Raw genomic sequence first — 21255 nt, forward strand, 5'->3', positions numbered from 1 at the left:
AAAGAGTTTTCATAGGGGGAGACTTCAACGGCCATATAGGTAGTGCAATCGACGGGTATAACGGTGTTCATGGAGGTTTCGGTTATGGTAACAGGAATGATGAGGGGCGTACGTTGCTTGATTTTGCTACTGCTCACGACTTAGTGATCACTAACTCCTTATTTAATAAAAGAGATGTGAACTTGATTACGTTTCACAGTGGGGGACATTGTACCCAAATCGACTACATCTTGGTTAGAAATCGGGAACGATGGGCTTGCATTGACTGTAAGGTGTTCCCTGAAGAGGCATGTACATCACAACACAAATTGTTGGTTTTGGTGTTCCGCGTACCCAACGGGCGGAGCACGCATAGGAGGGCTAAACTGGGTAAACCTAGGATCCTCTGGAAGAACTTACATGGAGCGACAACTGATGACTTTAGGAGTAAGCTTTTGTCTAATACAGGTTTTGAAACTACAAACTCAAATAACGCAGATATGTTATGGAAAAATATGGCAAATTCCATCAGAGAGGTGGGCAAAAAAACCCTTGGGTTGTCGACGGGGAAGGCCAAGGAACATAAAGAATCGTGGTGGTGGAACGACGAAGTCCAAACTAAGGTGAAGACAAAACAAACTTGCTTCAAGGAGTTTCTTCAATGCAATGACGACGAAGAAAGGTCGGGAGCTAAACAAAGATACCAGGAGGCAAAGCGGGAAGCCAAGAAAACGGTAGCTAAAGCAAAGGATAAGGCATATGAGGAAATGTACAAGAGATTAGACACTAAGGAAGGACAAAATGGCATATTCAGACTTTCAAAATCTAGGGAGACTAGGAAAAAAGATCTAGGTAACATTAGGTTTATTAAGGACAACAATGGTGTTCTTTTAACGAAAGAACATGATATTAAGAGGGTTTGGGGTAGTTACTTCTTTGGCTTATTTAATGACGGTGCCTCTCCATGTAGAGATAATATCGTTGTTGGGTCAGCCGACCATCATACTACGGCCAATGACTGCCCTACAAGTAGGATTGGGTTTGAGGAAGTCAAAATGGCTCTTAGAAAGATGGGAAGGGAGAAAGCTGTCGGTCCTGATCAAATTCCTATCACTGTGTGGTTAGCCTTAGGAGATGAGGGAGTTAAGTGGTTGACCAACATCTTTAATATTATTTTAGAGACTGCCAAGATGCCAGAGGAGTGGAGAGAGTCTACGGTGATACCAATTTATAAAAATAAAGGAGATCCCCAACGTTGTGGTAACTACAGAGGTATTAAACTACTCAGCCATACCATGAAGCTATGGGAAAGGGTGATAGAGGCTAGGTTGAGACAAGTCACTAGGGTTTCGGAAAACCAATTTGGCTTTATGCCAAACAGGTCTACCACGGAGGCGATTCATCTACTTCGACGGCTTATGGAGAAATATAGGGAAAAGTCTAGAGATCTCCACATGGCGTTCATTGACCTTGAGAAGGCCTATGATAGCGTTCCTCGCGATACGATATGGAAGACTTTGGAAACGAGACGGATACCAACTGCTTATATCCGGACGATTCGTGATATGTACTGTAGATCTACTACTTACGTCAGGACTACAGTTGGCGACACCGAGGCATTCCCGGTGGAAATCGGACTCCACCAGGGGTCGGCTCTTAGCCCTTACATCTTCGCCTTGATTATGGACGACATCTATTGTGCGACACCAGACGGTGTACCTTGGTGTATGCTTTTCGCTGACGACATTGTCTTAGTGGCTGAAACAAAATCTGAGTTGAATAGCAGACTGGCTACCTGGAAGACTGCTTTGGAAGAAAAAGGTTTAAGGATCAATATTGAAAAGACAGAGTATTTATGTTCAAACTTCAGTGGGAACCAAAATGATGAAAATGTAGAAGTATGCATCGAAGGACACGTTCTTCCCTCAAAGGATTGTTTCAAGTACTTAGGGTCTATGATACATAAAGATGGGGGTGTAGATGATGACGTTACACACCGTATAAAGGCGGGATGGCTAAAGTGGAGGGCTGCTACTGGAGTTTTGTGTGACAAGAAGGTGCCTCTAAAACTTAAGGGAAAATTTTATAGAATGGCAATAAGACCAGCGCTGTTGTATGGATCAGAATGTTGGGCACCCAAGAAGGATCACGTTAGGAGGATAGAGGCCGCAGAAATGAGAATGCTTCGATGGACATGTGGTAGGACTCTGTGGGATATGACGACAAACTCTGCTATTAGGATGTCCTTAGGGGTGATGTCTGTTTCCGAAAAAATGAGGGAGGGAAGACTACGGTGGTTTGGACACGTCCTTAGGCGACTACCGTCGGATGCGGTCAGGAGGGTAGAGTCGATTACAGTCGACGGTGCCAGAAGGAAAGGACGACCAAGGCGGAAGTGGGATGACTGCTTGAGATCTGATTTGAGGGATTTAGGCCTTACCGAAGACATGACCTATGATAGGAAATTATGGAGGCTTAAGACTAGGGTAGTCGAGTAGTGTGGGTCACATCTATAGGGTGTATCATCTTTGTCTTCTTTTAAATGCATTTGTAGTTATTTCCTTGACTTTTACTTTTTATACTTTTCTGTTATTGGTATTTATGAAATATTAGAACTGGGCTTACTATCGTTGTCTCATGTGTATCATTCTCATCATGTTTCCTATGTTATTTTTAGCCGGGTCTTAGGTTTCTGTCTATATGCAGAGACTCTTTCGCAGGGATTATTTTGCAGGGATTACTCCCCATTACAGAAGCACATATGATATTAATGACTGCATATGAATACTGTTTAACTATGTATTTATGTAATTATTTATACATGCATTGCATTTTATCTATATTTTTAATTTTCTGACTGCCGGAGGTCTTTCACGGAAGCTATTCTCAACCTGGCGTTGGGGGCAGCCTACTACCCTACCTCCCCCTTACCCCATACATATGGGAATTGGGTTTTGTTGTTGTTGTTGTTGTTTGAGAGAGCCTAAACAAACCAATAAGTTGATATTTTAAATCATTTTTTTCGATCTTGAACTTAGGATTTTAAAGGAGAACAACATTCTCTTTAATGCACACACTCATTTTAAACACGAAATTATTTAATAATACCAGTAATAAAAATAAATATTATTCTCTTTAAAAGGTTCGAGTTCAAATAATTATGTTTACAAAGTATTTATACATTATTAATAAACTAAAAATTTAAATTTGAACATATTATGTTAAACATAAAATAATTATATGCAAACATATCGAAATTTAATAATAATTCTACCTTAAAAATTATTAATTATTGTTCTACTGTCGTAAACTTCTTACTAACATAAATACAAGCACCGAGGCTTCCTTAGATGAGCATTAATCCAAACTCCCACAAACAAAAGAAACGACTAGGTTAAGGTCAAGCTCCGGTGAGTCCTTCTCCTTCCCTAGCACCCCAAACGACCCACATTCCGATTTCGAATTCGGGTGTTTCACCCGTCCTGATTCACCGTCTCTACATCCATATAAACCCTCACGCCTTTCCATCCTACAACGAGCTGAACAAGCATCTTATTATTTTAAAAAAGTTGTTGCAGCAGTGCGAGGAGAAGCTCGAGCGACAGTTGGGAGATCAGGCGATTGTTGTTGTACCATATAGCAAAATCGGTGTGGAGTTATATGGGGATTGTTATTCCCATAGATGGCCTAACGTTCTCAATAGTGACGGATGCACTAAGCTTCATAGGGGCATCTTATTATTTTAAAAAAGTTGTTAAATTTAATTTAACGTGTTAAGGAAAAAAGAAAAAAATTACAATTTTTACATACTCATTATTTTTAAGAAAATTTTTGGATCCGCCACTGATTCTAAAACGTGAGGTTTCGAGGAGGGAAAATGATGAAACTAAGAAACAAGGTGGATCGTCAAGAAAAGAGTGGTGTTTCTAAAGGAAGATCAATGGCTTGCTTTAGTTTTTTTGGCTATTTTTTTTGGCTTGTAGATAATGCCATGCCATAGAACCTTCCAGGAAACTTGAGTGTTGCATAAGTCATGATTAATCTATATATATATATGCAATTTCTGTTAATGGACATTGATTGTTTGAAGTTTTGGTACAAAATTTATTGTCAACTGTAATATATATATATATATATATATATATATAAATGATTTATACTCAAATTTTATTTTATTTTAAATTATACATAACTTTAAGTGTAAGTTTTAATTGATACCCAACGTTAAAAAATTAACAGATCAATAATGATATAATATTCCTTTTCCTTCCGCTAAAGTTATTGTCTCACTCTCTTTTAAGTAAGATTATGATTAAAATTAGATTTAAAATTTGTCAAAAAATTTAAAAATTAATTATTGATAATTTTTAATAAAAATATTCAAATTTAATTTCATAAAACTAAAAAATAATTCTACAATTTAAAATGTAAAATAATACATTAACCTATTGTATAATTAATATTCCATCTATATCATTTAATATGTGTTTTATTGATGGAGTAGTTTACAATACTCCTCCTAAACGAAGCGCTTTAATGCACCATGAAATTAAATTTGCCAGTAAAAGTGAAATACCAAGTCGAGAAACTCCATTGAACAAACATTTTTTTACGCTTATTCCTCGTTCTCTTTAAATGCCCTGAAAAATCCACTCTTTTGACAAAAATTGAGAGAGACAAATATCGAAACAACCCAAGAGAAAGATCTGCAAAAATCCAACAGGTGAAAAAAATAATTCTCGAACAAATAGAATTGTTGTGCTTTGTTTTCTGTTGGACACTTGGGGATGTTGTGGTTCCACTATCGGAGATTGAAATTTGTAAAGAGAGGTTTTTTTTTTTTTAATTTGGTTGTAAGAATTATTGTTGTTTATGCTAGCCTGTAAATCGTAGGTTATCCCATCTTTTATTGATGTTTTTCTCTTTGGTGTCTATCGTGCATTCTTTGCTTTCAGCATGAGAGCTTATAGGCATTTTCTAACTTTATTTATTTTGTCTCTGATATTTTAGATATTGAAATGTGGGAATATTTTAAGATATGCTTTTGTTTTTGTTATTTATAGGTATGATTTTTACTTATTAATGGGATTTTTCCCCTTCCCCCCCCCCCCCCTTCTTTTGGACATTTCTGCTTCAGGGATTGGGTTTTTTAGGCTGGTTTTGGCAATTTGGAAGTGGGTGTTGAATCTTAATTGAAGAATGGGTGGAATGTGAATGTTTTGAGGTGTTGGAATTTGGGGTGGCTGTAATCTTTGGTGTCCAGGGAGTTTGTATGCAGAAATGGCTGATATAGAAGGTTTACAAGCAGCTGCAGGGTCTAGATTTAGTCAGGTGGAGTTGATTGGTAGGGGATCCTTTGGTGATGTCTATAAAGCATAAGTCTATTATTTCGATTTCTTTCCCAATCTCATTGCTTGAGTGCATTTGTATTGCTTATTTACTTTTGTTGTAAGAAAAGAATTTCAATGTGATAGTCATACTTGCGATCGAACGTTAATTATGTTGCACATTATTGAACGTTTTTACCAGTGCTTAATTTAGAGTTTCTTTGTGCTTGTGGGGTTAGATTATCGATACCAATGCTTTGTTGAATCAATGTCATATCAAATCTTAAGTTGAATGCACCACTAAGATTTGAGATATATAGTTGTCAATTGACCAAGTAATAATTGACTATCAAATCATATACACTTTAAATAGGAATATATGGAGACATTCGAACTTTATGAGCATTCTAATTGCTTTGTTCAATTGTGTTTGTTATTTTCTTATTTCATTTTGTAATGTTTGTAGCAGTTGGATTATCTTGCTGTAAGAGTGTGCTCATAATTAAATAGGCTTCGAGATTGACTGTTGCAAAAATTATGTGGCTGTTTAAACAATGAATCATGGATAATGAAAATGAGATGGATAACTGATGCATTTCTTGATTTGCAGCTTTGATAAGGAGTTGAACAAAGAAGTCGCTATTAAAGTAATTGATTTAGAGGAATCGTAAGTTGGTACCTTTGTTAAATTAGCAAGAAAGTCTTGTAATTTGTATACTACCTTCTGTCTATAGTTCATTTTCCAAGTTATATTTGACAACTTTGGATACAATACAATTACACGACACAACCATGACATGGGAAGAATATATAAATCAAAATAAAACATGGTAAGAAAAAATAACATGAACACGACATGGATAAATGAATGTGTCAAAATAAATATAACATGAATTGTTAACGTATCAAAGTTTATAAATATTCAATATCTTAAACAAAATTATGGTGCATTAAATTACACAAAGGCAACAAGAAAAAAACAAATTGCCGAGGCTATGTCAAGTATTAACTTGTTCTTTTTCCATCCTCTTTCCATCTTCCTCTCAGTCTATGTAAATTAATTGCATCAATAGTTCGTGCACTTGTCCACCACGGTAAATTTATCTTCCCTTTATCAATATCATCCTTAGAATCATTATAATTGATCAACTTAGAATCATTATAATTGATCAACTCGCATGGGAGTTGCAGAAGCCTTTACTTACTAACAAGTAGCTGGGGCATATAAGTCTTCTTTCATTTCACTCTGTTCATTTTTATTTTGGGTTTTAGCTGTTTCTTATGGTTGTGTTGTTTTTTTGCATTTTGCAGTGAGGATGAAATTGAGGACATCCAGAATGTGTTACCTTACTTACCTGGGAGCTAGTATCCTAAGTTTTCAATGAATAGGTTACTAGGTTTTTCATATGTTCTGTTTTTGTTCCAGGAAATTTCTGTTTTGTCACAGTGCCGCTGTCCATACATCACAGAGTATTATGGTTCCTATCTTCACCAAACTAAACTGTGGATAATAATGGAATACATGGCTGGTGGTTCTGTTGCTGACCTAGTAGGTTACTTCTATTACTTGCTTCTGCATGTTTGGTTGCTAATAGCGACCTTGTGTAATTTTAAATTATTAACCTCATGCTTAAGATTCTATAGAACTATTTTCATTGCTAAATTTCATCTAAAGTAGGTAAAGATAATTGCAAAACTTTGAAGGCATTGCTACCATCTTCCCTATAGTAGTGCTTTTAGCTCCAATTGCAAGGCACTTATCTTAGTAGACATTGGTGGTCTTTTTCTTTCCCTGCTCCAATGTCAGCACACGATCTCCGTCTTGATTTTTTTTGGAGGGTATAATACAACTACAAATTTCATCATCTCTCTCTCCGGCTTGCATATGAAGTAGCCTTTTTCCGCTTATATTTGTGTCTCTGAACTTGTTTGCTATATGTTCCAGTGGACTATAATTTTCAAATAACTGTTCTTTTTTTTAATCTGGAAAGTTAGTGGCGACTCTTTCTGTACAGCTCCAATCTGGACCTCCACTTGATGATATGTCAATTGCCAGTATCACAAGGGGTTTGCTGCATGCAGTTGAATACCTACATAATGAAGGAAAGATTCACAGAGATATCAAAGGTTGTTTTCATTTACTTATTTTACCCACTTATAAATTATAAGATATAGTGACACATAGATACGAAGAATAACTTAGAGTATTTGGTTTAGAGATTTGTATGGGTAGTTGCCTGCTTCAAATTATTCTTCTCATTTTCTTCAGCCATTTGATTTTAACTGTTGTTTGTATATAGCAACTTACTCTTCATTACTGCCAACGTTTTTTGCTATCACTTTTGGCAGCTGCAAACATTTTATTGGCTGAGAATGGTGATGTTAAGGTACTTTTCTTTCTCTCAAATTTATTTCTGTAGAGTTGCTATGCATATAAGTATAAAGTTGGTATATGTATATGCATTCTGCTGTTGGAAGTTAAGTTTGTGGCCATGAATCAGGTTGCAGATTTTGGTGTTTCAGCACAATTAACGAGGACAATATCACGGAGAAAGGTATAATTCATTTTCTTTTGTTAACATCATTTTTCCAATAAGCATGAATGCTCTTTTCAGCCTTCAGCTATTTTTTCCTTAATCTATGCCTTTAGTCAGACTCTAATTTTTGGCTGCTCTCTCTGTCTCCCACCCCTCTGTGTGTAGAATGGTTTGATATTTATATGCTCAGCAATGAACTAACATGGTTGACAACATCAGACTTTTGTAGGAACACCATTCTGGATGGCACCTGAAGTTATTCAAAACTCAGATGGATACAATGAAAAGGTACTTATAAAGCTCTGCTTATCTTTCTTGAGTTTTCTAACATGTTTTGCTACTTTCACCTGCTATCGATTTGTGCTTTCTCTCTCTCTCTCATATATGCGCAGTGAACAAATTTAGGAAGAAGAAAAGTCTCTCATTTCTTCGAATAGGAGTACACCTTTTTCAACATAGCAGAAAAAAATAAAAAAGGAAATAATCTCTAATATTTACAAGGAAATAATCTCTAATAATAAGCCTATCCCTAAAAATCAGTAATTAGATTATGACTAATATTTACAAGGAAATTCCTAGAACTAAGGTAGAGAATCTCCTTAATTTAAGGATTTCCAACACTCCCCCTCAAGTTGGAGTGTAGATGTCAATCGAACCTAGCTTGCCCATAATTTCTTCGAACCTTTTTCTGCTGAAGCTCTTGGTTAACACATCTGCTACTTGTTGTCGAGTAGGTAGATATGAAACACAAACTTCCCCTTTGTTAATTTTCTCTATAATGAAGTGGCGATCGATTTCCACATGCTTGGTGCGGTCATGGTGTACAGGGTTGTGAGCTATATTAACTGCTGCCTGGTTGTCACAGTTCAATATTATAGGTGTTGTATAGGATAATTTTAGTTCTCCCATTAGCCGTTGTAGCCACATTCCTTCACATATACCTTGGGACAGAGCTCGATACTCAGCTTCGTGCCACAACCGACTGCTTTTTACTCCTCCATGTCACGAGATTACCCCAAACATAGCTACAATAACCACTTGGGGAGCGCCTGTCATTAATAGCACCTGCCCAGTCTGTATCAGTGTAGAATTCTATGCTTCAATTTACATTTTTTTTTAAATGCCCTTACCCGGAGTCCCTTTTAAATATCTCAATATCCTGTAGGCAACTTCCAAATGTTTCTCTCTAGGAGCATGCATAAATTGACTAATAACACTTACTCCAAACGCTATGTCTGGACGAGTATGAGAAAGATAGATAAGCTTTCCCACTAACCTTTGATATGTCTCCCTGTCTACCACTTCTCCATCCTTATCAGTTCCTAATTTAAGGTTGGGTTCCATGGGAGTATCGGCTGGTTTGCAACCCAACAGTCCGACTTCAGAAAGTAGATCAAGAACATACTTTCTTTGAGAGATTGAAATACCTGCCTTTGACCTTGCTATCTCCATTCCAAGAAAATATCTAAGATTCCCCAAGTCTTTAAGTTGAAACTCAAGACTTAAGAATTCTTTTAGTCTTTCAATTTCAATAGAGTCATCTCCTGTCAATATTATGTCATCAACGTATACAATGAGAATACAACACTTCCCATTAGCCGAGTGTTTGTAGAATAAGGTGTAATCAGCTTGACCTTGAATATACTGTCTACTCGTCATGGCTTTGGCAAAACGATTAAACCAAGCCCTGGGGGATTGCTTTAGTCCATATAAAGACTTCTTCAACTTGCATACTTGGCCCTTGCTTCCTTCGAATCCGGGCGGAAAATCCATGTAGACTTCTTCGTTTAATTCTCCATTGAGAAAAGCATTCTTTACATCCAATTGGATCAAAGGCCAATCTAAATTGACAGCAATTGAGAACAACACTCGAATAGTATTTAGTTTGGCCATTGGTGCAAATGTTTCCTCGTAGTCCAACCCATATGTTTGAGTGAAACCCCTGGCCACAAGTCTAGCCTTGTATCGATCAATACTCCCATCTGGTTTAACTTTCGTAGTGAAAATCCACTTACAACCCACGGTCTTCTTTCCAGTAGGTAGTTTAGATATTTCCCACGTTCCATTGTCTTCAAGAGCCTTTATTTCTTCCAACACGGCTTGCTTCCATTTGGTTGACTTAAGAGCCTCTTCTATGTTCTTTGGAGTTTCTACAGAGTCAATATTAGAAATAAAGGCATTGTAGGATTTAGACAAGTTCCCGTAAGATTTAGACAAGTTCCCATAGGATACAAACCGATAAATGGGATGTTGAGTGCAACTTCTCGTGCCCTTTCTGATTGCAATTGGAAGATAGATGGAAGGCAAAGGAGGTGAGACTTCTTCCTCAGGACAATCCTCGGGTAAAGATGGAATTGGCACTGCTGTTTCAGTTTCTGGCAGCTGATGTTTCCGAGAATATACACGAAGCTGCTGAGTTTTTTCTTGTTGTTTTTCAGAAGGAGAGGGTTGTTTTTCTTCATTTGTATGATTAATCGCCCTTGTTTCTTGTTGCTGCACAGTGGAGTCGAGTAAAACAGGGTCCAAATCAGGAATTACAATGGCTGTAGGAATTTCAGCAGTGGCTGTAGGATTTTCAGCAGGTTTTGTAGTGGTGGTAGGATTGATAGAGTCTTGAGGTATAATGAGAAGGTTGTTCAATGTCTCATGTTCACTAAATATCTCCCCCTGAAGATGAGAGGCTGAAAAATATGGCTCGTTTTCGAAGAAAGTAACATCAAGGGACACAAACATTCGGTGTAGGGTTGGAGAATAACACTTGTACCCCTTTTGTGTAGGTGAGTATCCAAGAAAGACACAAGTGTGAGCTCTAGGATCAAGTTTAGATCGGTTAGGTTGATGATTGTGGACAAATGCTTTGCAACCAAAAGTTTTGGTTGGGATATTAGGAACACGAAACAAGGGAAATATTTTTTGAAGAGTATGTAAAGGTGTTTGAAAGTTTAATACCTTTGATGGGAGTCGGTTTATAAGATAACAAGCAGTGAGAACAACTTCTCCCCATAAATACTTCGGTACACCCATAGTAAACATAAGAGCACGAGCCACGGCTAAAAGGTGTCTGTTTTTCCTCTCGGAAACCCCGTTTTGTTGAGGGGTGTCAGGACAAGAACTCTGATGTATGATTCCTTGCTCAGAAAGATAAGGGCTTAGGATAGAATTGAAGTACTCTCTCCCATTATCAGTTCTAAGGGTATGAATTTTGGAATTGAACTGAGTTTGAATCATTGAATGAAAACTTTGGAAGACTCTAGAGACTTCGGTTTTTTCTTTGAGAAGATAGATCCAACAAACTCTAGTGTGGTCATCAATGAATGTTATGAACCACCTAGCCCTATGATATTTTTTACTCGACTGGCTCCCCATAGATCACTGTGGATTAAAGAGAAAGGTTGAGATTGAACATAAGGTTTCAAAGGATAAGGGACACGAGTATGTTTAGACAGTTGGCAAACTTCACAATTCAAGGAACTTATTTTCTTATTTAGAAATAGTAGAGGAAACAATTTTTTCAAGTACGTAAAATTAGGGTGTCCTAGTCTACGGTGCCATAGCATGATAGATTCTTCTTTCGATGTAGATAAGACCATCCCTTCTTGTGAACTGTTTTTATTCCAAATATATAAGCCATCATCAACTTTAGCAGTGCCAATCATCTTCCCCGATTCCTGTTCCTGAACCACACAACCGAAAGCAGAAAATTCAACAAGTACTTTCTCATCCTTGGTAAGCTTGCTAATTGAGAGTAAATAACAAGAAAGATTTGGAACATATAAAACTTTATCAATGGAAAAATTTTCAGTAAGTCTGATCGTTCCAATTCCAGCCACCGGGGAGTAAGATCCATCAGCTATGCGAATCCGGGAGTGATCATGACAAGGTAAATATGTGTGAACAAACTTATATTACCTGTCATGTGGTTGGATGCACCCGAATCTAGTTTCCAGATTGGTTCATGTGTAGTATTTAAGGCAGTACCTTGAATAGCTAGTGATCCAATGGTTGTAGGAGTCCCGAGGAGTTTATGAAGAGCCTCAAGTTGAGTTTTGGTGAGCCGAACATCCTGGGCATCTTCTTCAGTAGTAGATATCATTGCTGCCTTGTTTTCTTTCTGATTTTTTTTCAGGAAAACCATGGAGCTTAAAGCATTTCTCCTTGGTATGTCCAACCCGGTTACAGTGGCTACACCATAGCCTATTTGAACCGGAATTAGAGAGGTTTTCATTGATATCACCCATGAGAGAAGAAAAAAATGTTTAGGAAGAGAGATGAGAGACAAATGAGTAGGATCGAATGAATCCTATGACTCTGATACCATGAACAAATTTAGGAAGAAGAAAAGTCTCTCATTTCTTCGAATAAGAGTACACCCTTTTTAACATAGCAGAAAAAAATAAAAAAAGAAATAATCTCTAATATTTACAAGGAAATAATCTCTAATAATAAGCATATCCCTAAAAATCAGTAATTAGATTATGACTAATATTTACAAGGAAATTCCTAGAACTAAGATAGAGAATCTCCTTAATTTAAGGATTTCCAACACACAGCCTTCCATATCGTTGTCTTCTAAGCCTTGTTAAGTAATGAAAATCCCATCACTCCTATTATTTGCTGTTACAGGCAGATATATGGTCTTTGGGCATAACTGTGATTGAAATGGCCAAAGGTGAACCTCCATTAGCAGACCTTCACCCTATGAGAGTTCTTTTTATAATACCTCGAGAAAATCCACCTCAGGTAATCTCAGTAATTTTTTTTATCGTGATGAAATTTGTATCAAATTATTTATTCTTATGTTTCTCCCTCTTGCTAGAATCATTATGCTGTACATTTTAGATGTAATCCCTGAATTTCTATCCTGCAGTTGGAAGAGCATTTTTCCCGCCCTATGAAAGAATTTGTTTCTTTATGTTTAAAGAAGGTACCTGCTGAGGTAAGCAATTATGCTTTCAAGCTTTCTTATGTTTCTGTACTTTTAGTATGTTGTTTTCTCTTGAACTTTGTAAGCTGCCAATAAACTGCAACATTGATGTTGATGTGTTGTCTTTTAAAACTATTACAAGTGCTCTAAATTGCTTCTTATGCTTTTCTTTTATCCGTTTAATTTCAGAGGGCTAGTGCCAAGGAGCTTCTCAAGCATCGTTTTATCAAGAGTGCTAGGAAGAGTCAGAGGCTTCTGGAGAGAATTAGGTGCCGTCCCATGCTTGGTTTTTCGTGATCTACATGTTATAGGAATCAGTATCTTATGGAATTTTCAGTGTCAGCACCTGGAACAATGAAATGTGCTTATGGTGTTTGTTATGTTTTTGAAACGTCGTGACTATGGGATGCTAGGTTCAAATTTCATTCTTACATTGGCTATTGTAGTTATGACGCTTGCATTTTTTGTTATTAATAGAGAGCGGCCGAAGTACCAATTAAAGGAAGATGCGGAAACCCCTAGAAATGGCACCAAATATTTAGGAGAGTCAATTGACACTGTTAAGGCAGCAAGAGATATAAGAGGTGAAGGAATTATTCGAGCTAGGTGGGTTTTATCATGTTAACTAGCATTACTTCTTGGTTTTGATGGGATCCTTATTGACTTCTTCTGATCAGCAGTAATCAGGGGAAACCATTTAGAAGTGCTGGATGGGACTTCAGTATTGGTGGAATGCAGAATACGAGCACTGTTCGAAGTGCTCCAAAACCTCCTCAAGTTAGAGAAAGGAAACTAGATGTTGCATATAATCAAGCTATACCGAGACCTCCAGAGAGTGGGAATGCACTTAATGAATTCCCTGATGTTTCCTTTGGAAAAGGCACTAGAGAATCATATTCCGATAAAAATCAGGATAACTACCATGATGTAAGATTCTCTATCTGACTCTCTCACAGAAGAAAACTTTCAAAGCAATGGCAACTTTCAAATGCATTGTGGCATTTGGCATCAGAAGTTCTTTTCTTGTCCAATGCACTCAAATTGCATGGGAGGATCTTGGGGTTTCAAAGACCTCTTTCTTTTTTGACGGATTGGAGCTAAATATATGATGTTTTAATTGACAGGCTTTGTTGTAATATGAATAAAATATTTGAGAATTCTTCTCCTGTCTGCCTCTAATTTTACTAGAGAAACTCACTTAGCTGGATCACCAGCTATTTCTGATATAGTCTGTTTATGTCTCTCACACTTAATTATATGATCCTTTTCAACTCGGATCTTATTAAATTGGTTTTGTTGTTTTATTCCCAGGATGAAACATCAGTCAGTGGGTCTGGAACTGTACCCCGGTTCTCTTGTAAGCCTCCTTCACTTCACTCGCTGTTGTCTTCACAAAAATATGAAGTCGATGAGTTCTTGCACAAATTATGGTTCTTGTCCCAGGACTATTCTTGACATGGGAGTTAGTCCTTGTACTTTAATTTGGCATAATTTGATCCTCTTATTAATGCTATAACCTAGTCCAAATCATCAGTACTGTAAAAAAATATTCTGTTAATCGGCTGATGTAGACTATAATATCGGTATCAGTGATTTGGACTAAAACCTCAAGTTGAATAGGGTACAAGGACAAAATTCTGTTTTGTCTCGGCCATTGATTTTTTTAGAATTCAATGTGTTGTGTAGTCTAGCAGCGCATATGCTTCTTTTGAAGATGCTTCTACCAGTGGAACTATTGTTTACCGTAGCCATCATGATGACTCCGATTCTCCTCAAACCCCAAGATCTAGGCTAGTTGTTCAAGGGAAATCTTTGACTCCATCAGCTGAAGATAGTACAGAAAATCTTGCCAAGGTTGTTTTCACTTTTCATCGTTCTTAATCATGTACTTTTTGAACAGATTTGAGAAAAATGATTCTGATATTTCTCTAACAGCATATTACATCTTTTAAAGTAAGAATTAGTGCAAAAAATAGGAAAGAATCCCTAAAAATTAGGAACTACAACTAGAGACATATTTACACTAAGTAAACTCCTAAAAATAAGGAAGAAGATTCAGTCCCTTAATTCTAGGATTTCCAACACTCCCCCTCAAGCTGGTGTGTAGATATTTATCAATCCCAGCTTGCCAATAAAATCTTCAAACACATTCTTACTCAGACTTTTAGTTAGCAAGTCTGCAACTTGTTGCTTAGTAGGAAGATAGGTGATACAAACTTCTCCTGAATTTACCTTCTCTCTGATAAAATGACGATCTATCTCCACATGTTTAGTACGATCGTGATGAACTGGGTTATGTGCTATACTGACAGCAGCTTGATTATCACAATATACCTTCATAGGTTTAACATAGGATACTTTAAGTTCATTAATCTTTGTAACCAAATTCCTTCACATATACCATAAGATAAAGCTCGATATTCTGCCTCAGCACTGCTACGAGCCACAACGGACTGTTTTGAGCCACAACGGACTGTTTTTTACTTCTCCATGACACAAGATTGCCCCACACATAGCTACAATAACCACTTGTAGATCGTCTGTCACTCACTGATCCTGCCCAATCAGCATCAGTGTAAAGTTCTATGTCACGACTGGTGTTTTTCTTGAAATGAAAACCTTTACCCGGTGTTCCTTTCAAATACCTTAGCATCCTGTAAACCGCCTCCAAATGTTTTTCCTTTGGAGCATGTATATACTGACTGATGACACTCACACTGAATGCAATATCAGGTCGGGTGTGAGATAGATAAATTAGTTTTCCCACGAGTCGCTGGTATCTCCCCCTGTCTACTTTTTCCCCATCATCATCATTGCCTAGCTTAGAATTGAACTCCATTGGGGTCTCGGCAGGTTTACAACCTAGCATGCCAGTTTCAGCCAATAAATCAAGAACATACTTTCGTTGGGAAATAGAAATGCTTGTCCGAGTTTGTGCTACTTCCATGCCAAGGAAGTATTTGAGATTCCCCAAATCTTTAAGCTCAAATTCTGTGCTGAGGAAGTCTTTTAGTTTCAACAGCTCACTCAAATCATCCCCTGTTAGAATAATATCATCAACATAGATGATAAGAATAGATTATTTCCCATTTCCCGAGTGTTTGTAAAATAGTGTATGATCTGTTTGCCCCTGGGTGTAATTCCTGCTGGTCATAGCCTTGGCAAACCGGCTGAACCAAGCTCTTGGGGATTGTTTTAGTCCGTATAGTGACTTCTTTAATCTACATACTCGCCCTTTTTCTTCTTCAAAGCCTGGTGGAAAGTCCATGTATACTTCCTCGCTCAAGTCTCCATTGAGGAATGCATTTTTTACATCAAGTTGTGTTAAGGGCCAATCAAGGTTGACAGCTAAGGAAAGTAGCACTCGAACATTATTCAGCTTTGCAACGGGGGCAAACGTCTCATCATAATCGAGACCATAGGTTTGAGTAAAGCCTCTTGCCACAAGCCGGGCCTTGTGCCGATCAATACCCCCATCAGGCTTGATTTTTGTGGTGAAAATCCATTTACAACCCACGGTTGTCTTCCCTTCTGGCAGATCTGTAATTTCCCATGTCCTATTATTTTTGAGAGCATCCATTTCTTCAAAAACAACATGTCTCCATTTGGTTGATTCCAAAGCCTCTTTCACATTTCTTGGAGTCTTTACACTGTCAATATTAGTTACAAAAGTTTTGTAAGCTTTAGATAAATTTCCATAGGATACAAACCGAGAGATTGGATGCTGAGTACAAGCTCTTGTGCCTTTACGAACAGCGATAGGAAGATCCATATCCGACGAACCAGGAGACTGATCTGAAACAGAACAGTCCTCGAAGTTGGATGAATTTGGCACTGCTGCTGTGTCGTTTTAGGAGGAAAATGTTTCCGAGAATAAACAATGATTTCTGGAGGCCGTAGCTGGGGTTTCTCAGAAGGATTAGGTTGTTGAAGCTTACTTCCAATGGGGATTTCATCGCTAGAAAATTCATTTCTCTCCAGTGGAACACTCAAATATGGTGTTATGAGGACAGGGTCACCCTTAGAATTTTGTGTGACAGTGGTGTTAAGGATAGGCTCAGGGGATATAATAAGAAGAGTATGAAGAGTCTCATCTTCACTAAGAGTCTCCCCCTGAAGATGAGTGGCAGAAAAATACGGGTCGGTTTCAAAAAATGTGACATCACGAGAGACAAATATGCGACGCAAGGTGGGTGAGTAACATTTGTATCCTTTTTGTGTGGATGAGTAGCCAACAAAGACGCATAGGTGTGCTCGGGGATCAAGTTTGGATTGATTAGGTTGGTGATTATGTACAAAGGCTTTACAATCAAATATCTTGGCTGGTAGGATAGGAACACGAAACAGGGGAAAGTTTTTTTGTAGGACATGTAAAGGAGTTTGGAGATTAAGAACTCTAGAGGGCATACGGTTTATTAAATAACATGCAGTAAGGACAGCCTCCCCCCATAGGTATTTTGGAACTTTCATGGTAAACATTAAGGCTCGAGCAATAGCTAGTATATGTCTATTTTTTCTTTCTGAGATCCTGTTTTGTTGAGGTGTGTCTGGACAAGAGCTTTGATGAATAATGCCTTGTTCAGAGAGATAAGGGCTTAAAACAGAATTGAAATACTCCCTTCCATTATCAGTGCGGAGCGTGTGTATGTTTGAGTCAAATTGGGTTCAGATCATGGAGTGGAAATTCTAGAATACCTTTGGTGTTTCTGTTTTTTCTTTTAGAAGGTAAATCCAACATACTCTAGTATGGTCATCAATAAATGTTATGAACCATCTAGCCCCCGTGATGTTTTTAACATGACTTGGCCCCCCATAGGTCACTATGAATCAAAGAGAAAGATTTGGATTGTATATAAGGCTTCAAAGGATAAGGAACACGGGTATGTTTTGACAATTGACAGATTTCACATTTCAAGGAATTGATTTTTTTATTCCGAAATAACATAGGGAGCAAATGCTTCAAATACAGGAAATTTGGATGTCCTAACCTACGATGCCACATCATGATAGTGTCCTCGTTTGAAGCAGAGAGCAAATACTCCTTTTTTATTCTTGTCCTTGTAGTCATCCCAAATATAGAGTCCATCATCAACCTTAGCAGTGTCAATCATCCTCCCCGATTTCTGTTCCTGTATAATACAACCATCATCAGAAAATTCAGCACAAACAACCTTGCCTTCAGTAAGTTTACTTACTGACAGTAAATTACAAGATAAATTCGGGACATGAAGACCTTTCTCGAGTGAGAAGTCCTTAGTGAGTCGAACATCCACAATTCCAGCAATAGATGAGTATGAACCATCAGCTATCCGAATTCGAGATTGGTTGTGGCAGGGGGCATACGTATGGAATAATGGTAAATTACCTATCATGTGATTGGATGCTCCCGAATCTAGAATCCAGGATGGATGGTTACTAGATTCATTCAGAAGTAATATTAAAAGCAATACCTTGAATAGCCAAGGAACCATGGCTTATTGGTGCACCGAGTAACTTGTGAAGAGTTTCAAGTTGGGACTTTGTTAGGCAAACATCCGGAACGGCTTCAGTAGGTACAGGGGTCGCAGTGGATGAGCTGCCCAAGGATAAAAGAGCCTTATTTTCCTTCTGAATTTTTGTTGTACCGAGATAACCGTGGAGCTTGAAACATTTTTCCTTTGTGTGGCTGGTACGGTTACAATAGCTACACCACAGTCGATCTCCTGAGTGACTTAGTTTCGAATCATTCCCTGCTCGAATTTTTTGAGATTGAGGGTCCCTTGAGACCAAGGCAGATGATTCAGTAGGACTATGACCATAATTGGTCACAGGTTTTTGTTCCTTGGAATCTCCCATCATTACTCGGCGACGATTTTCTTCTCTCCGAACCTTTGCAAATGCTTCTCCAATTGTTGGAAGAGGGGTCCTACCCAGAATACGACCACGAACTTCGTCCAAGTCTCGGTTCAGCCCTGCTAGGAACTCATAGAGCCGTTCTTTATTGAGATGTGACATGAACTTGGTGTGCTCCAAGCCTTCACCCCAGTCCACTTCATAGTACATATCGAGTTCCTGCCATAAGACTTTTAAGTTGTTGTAGTACTGTGTAACTTCAAGAGTTCCTTGCTGAATGTCTTTTAATTTTAGATTGATTTCAAAAACTTGAGAAGCATTTCCTAGATCAGAATAGTTCTCCTTGACTGCATCCCACATTTCTTTTGCAGTCTTGAACAAGAGGTAGGTTCGGCTTATGTGACTCTCCATGGAGTTGATCAGCCAGGCCATGACAATAGAATTATTGAGTTCCCACGTGGCATATGTAGGATCAGTAAGGTGAGGACGTGGAATTTCTCCACTGATATATCCTAGTTTCCCACGACCTCGAATCACCATGAGTACTGATTGAGACCACTGTAAAAAATTCTTCCCATCGAATCGATGATTAGTGATTGTGAGGGACGAATAAACATCACTATGAGATAGTGCTTGGTTGACATTCTGAGTTACTTGTGAAGTCTCAGAATCAGAAATATTTTCAGTATTTTCCATGATAGAAAAACAAGACACGGGAGAAAAATAAAGAAGTAGAATGGATCAGAAATATCCCTACAGCTCTGACACCATGAACAGATTTGAGAAAAATGATTCTGATATTTCTCTAACAGCATATTACATCTTTTAAAGTAAGAATTAGTGCAAAAAATAGGAAAGAATCCCTAAAAATTAGGAACTACAATTAGAGACATATTTACACTAAGTTAACTCCTAAAAATAAGGAAGAAGATTCAATCCCTTAATTCTAGGATTTCCAACACTTTTTCAATTTCTTCCTATATAAATCCGAGTTTAGCATGGAACTCAAATATATTATTAGCTTCTAAACAGTGTATGATCATGCCTTTTGTTTTAATGTGTTTGATACAGGCAAAGGCTGCAATTCAAGCCGGGCTGAGGAAAGGAAATGCTAGGGACAGGTTTGCAATGAGCAAGAACAGTACGCCAGGAAATGGAAACAGAAGAGATCAAATGAGTAAGAGTTCTGACTCTTCCAGGTAAACCAGATAAAGAACTTTCGATATTGTTGCTGCAGAATTTTATATAGCTTTGGTTATGATTCGGTTGTGTGAAGTTCTCATGAATATTTTGACACACAAAGAGCATTCCCAAGAACACGTCAACCAAGTGATGAAGAAGAAAATACAAGGATTGCATTATCATCTGTACCACTATCCATGTTGCTTATCCCTTCCACTAAAGAGGTATGCACCACATGATGTTTAGTTACGTTTATGCTTGCCAATTAGTGTGATAGACGAAGCTTTGAAATGTTGTTCAGATTTAGGCAACCCAGAGGCTGTATTGATGATGAAGTCTGAAAGATGGGATGATTATTCAATTTCCCCATCAGCTGACGACATGAGTTAGTTTTGCGTTGGACTTGTTAACTTCTTAATAGTTTGTCAGTTCACGGAATGTAGGTAATCGGTGATAATTCAGAAGGGTCCGTTGTGCATGCAGTTACAAATTCTCTTGTACATATGGAGCTTACAAAGCCTGGATCTTGTGAAGCTCTTGTTTATAAGTTGCTCAATCGATTGGCAAGGTACAGAAAGAAAATAATTTTGGTATCTTGCAGTATCCTTTCGTTCTGTACATAATTGTTCTTGGCATTTTACCATGATGAAACTGAAGCTGACAAACTTTTGCAGCTCAAAGGAATCGTCAATGAAAGATATGCAGAAGGTAGCTGCTCGCTTGTTCGATAAGGGCAAGATAACCCCTGGAGATTCTCAAAATACAAGTCCCGGCACAGACAGTAAGAAAAAGGCGAATCATAAAGAACTTCATTCAAATTCCAACTTGACCCCACTCGCAAGATTTCTTCTCTCCAGGTTTGAAGGAGCATTACTCCCTACCTAAGAAATGATTAATTATGTGAAAAGATGAACTCTCTTAAATTTTAATGGCACCAAACTGTTCTAAAACCTTTATCATATATAATGCAGATGGCAAAGCCAAATATCGCGGGACCTCGACCCTAGTTAAAACGAAAACCGTGAGATCCATTATACATCTCTGCTTGGTAGTGTGGTTTATTTCATGCATTTGTTCAGATTTTGATGTACATAACATTGCAAGCAATTGTATATTTATTCCTGCTTCACATTTTTGGCATCATTGATGTATAATTAGGGTTTGCAATGTAACCTCAGCAACATTAATCATTCATTAAACATAATATCTTCCATGTAGAGAGATTATTTAATTAGATTTTGTTGAAACTGAGCTTAAAGTTTTGAGTTTGAACACTTTTATCAATTAAAGCATCAATATCCACATTTTATATTTACTTTATAATAAAAATAAAAATAATTACTTATCAAACATTTTACAGTACTATACAAAAATTTACATTTTCATATTATTATTCTAAATCATGATCAAAGTTCTAAATTTTAAGAAGTACAAAAAATAAAAATGATTAAATTAAAATGTGAAGATTAAATTC

The 21255-nt window shown here is 37.5% G+C and overlaps 1 protein-coding gene across 1 annotated transcript; it reads left to right on the forward strand.

The window, feature by feature from the left end:
• Positions 1 to 4562: 4562 nt before the first annotated feature.
• On the forward strand, positions 4563 to 20910 carry LOC120120530 (serine/threonine-protein kinase 4-like). Its single transcript, XM_039140163.1, has 21 exons — positions 4563 to 4702; positions 5117 to 5354; positions 5917 to 5973; positions 6618 to 6645; positions 6733 to 6855; positions 7322 to 7433; positions 7656 to 7693; positions 7808 to 7861; positions 8063 to 8131; positions 12467 to 12583; positions 12711 to 12779; positions 12957 to 13036; positions 13245 to 13373; positions 13448 to 13694; positions 14079 to 14171; positions 14454 to 14621; positions 19671 to 19798; positions 19876 to 20005; positions 20225 to 20349; positions 20456 to 20638; positions 20753 to 20910. Exons 2-21 carry the CDS (start codon positions 5260 to 5262, stop codon positions 20790 to 20792), a joined length of 2085 nt encoding a protein of 694 aa, XP_038996094.1. The 5' UTR covers positions 4563 to 4702; positions 5117 to 5259; the 3' UTR covers positions 20793 to 20910.
• Positions 20911 to 21255: the final 345 nt, after the last annotated feature.

The sequence above is a fragment of the Hibiscus syriacus genome, unplaced genomic scaffold, assembly GCF_006381635.1.
Source record: "Hibiscus syriacus cultivar Baekdansim isolate YM2019G1 unplaced genomic scaffold, ASM638163v2 tig00001120_pilon, whole genome shotgun sequence".
Taxonomy (NCBI): Eukaryota; Viridiplantae; Streptophyta; class Magnoliopsida; order Malvales; family Malvaceae; genus Hibiscus; species Hibiscus syriacus.

Excerpts from the sequence above, each read along its gene's own strand:
- LOC120120530 (XM_039140163.1), top strand. The coding sequence starts at position 5,260 with ATGGCTGATATAGAAGGTTTACAAGCAGCTGCAGGGTCTAGATTTAGT. Across the intron at positions 5,355-5,916 it reads TTTGGTGATGTCTATAAAGC|CTTTGATAAGGAGTTGAACA; the intron begins ATAAGTCTATTA and ends CTTGATTTGCAG. Across the intron at positions 20,006-20,224 it reads TTATCCCTTCCACTAAAGAG|GTAATCGGTGATAATTCAGA; the intron begins GTATGCACCACA and ends CACGGAATGTAG.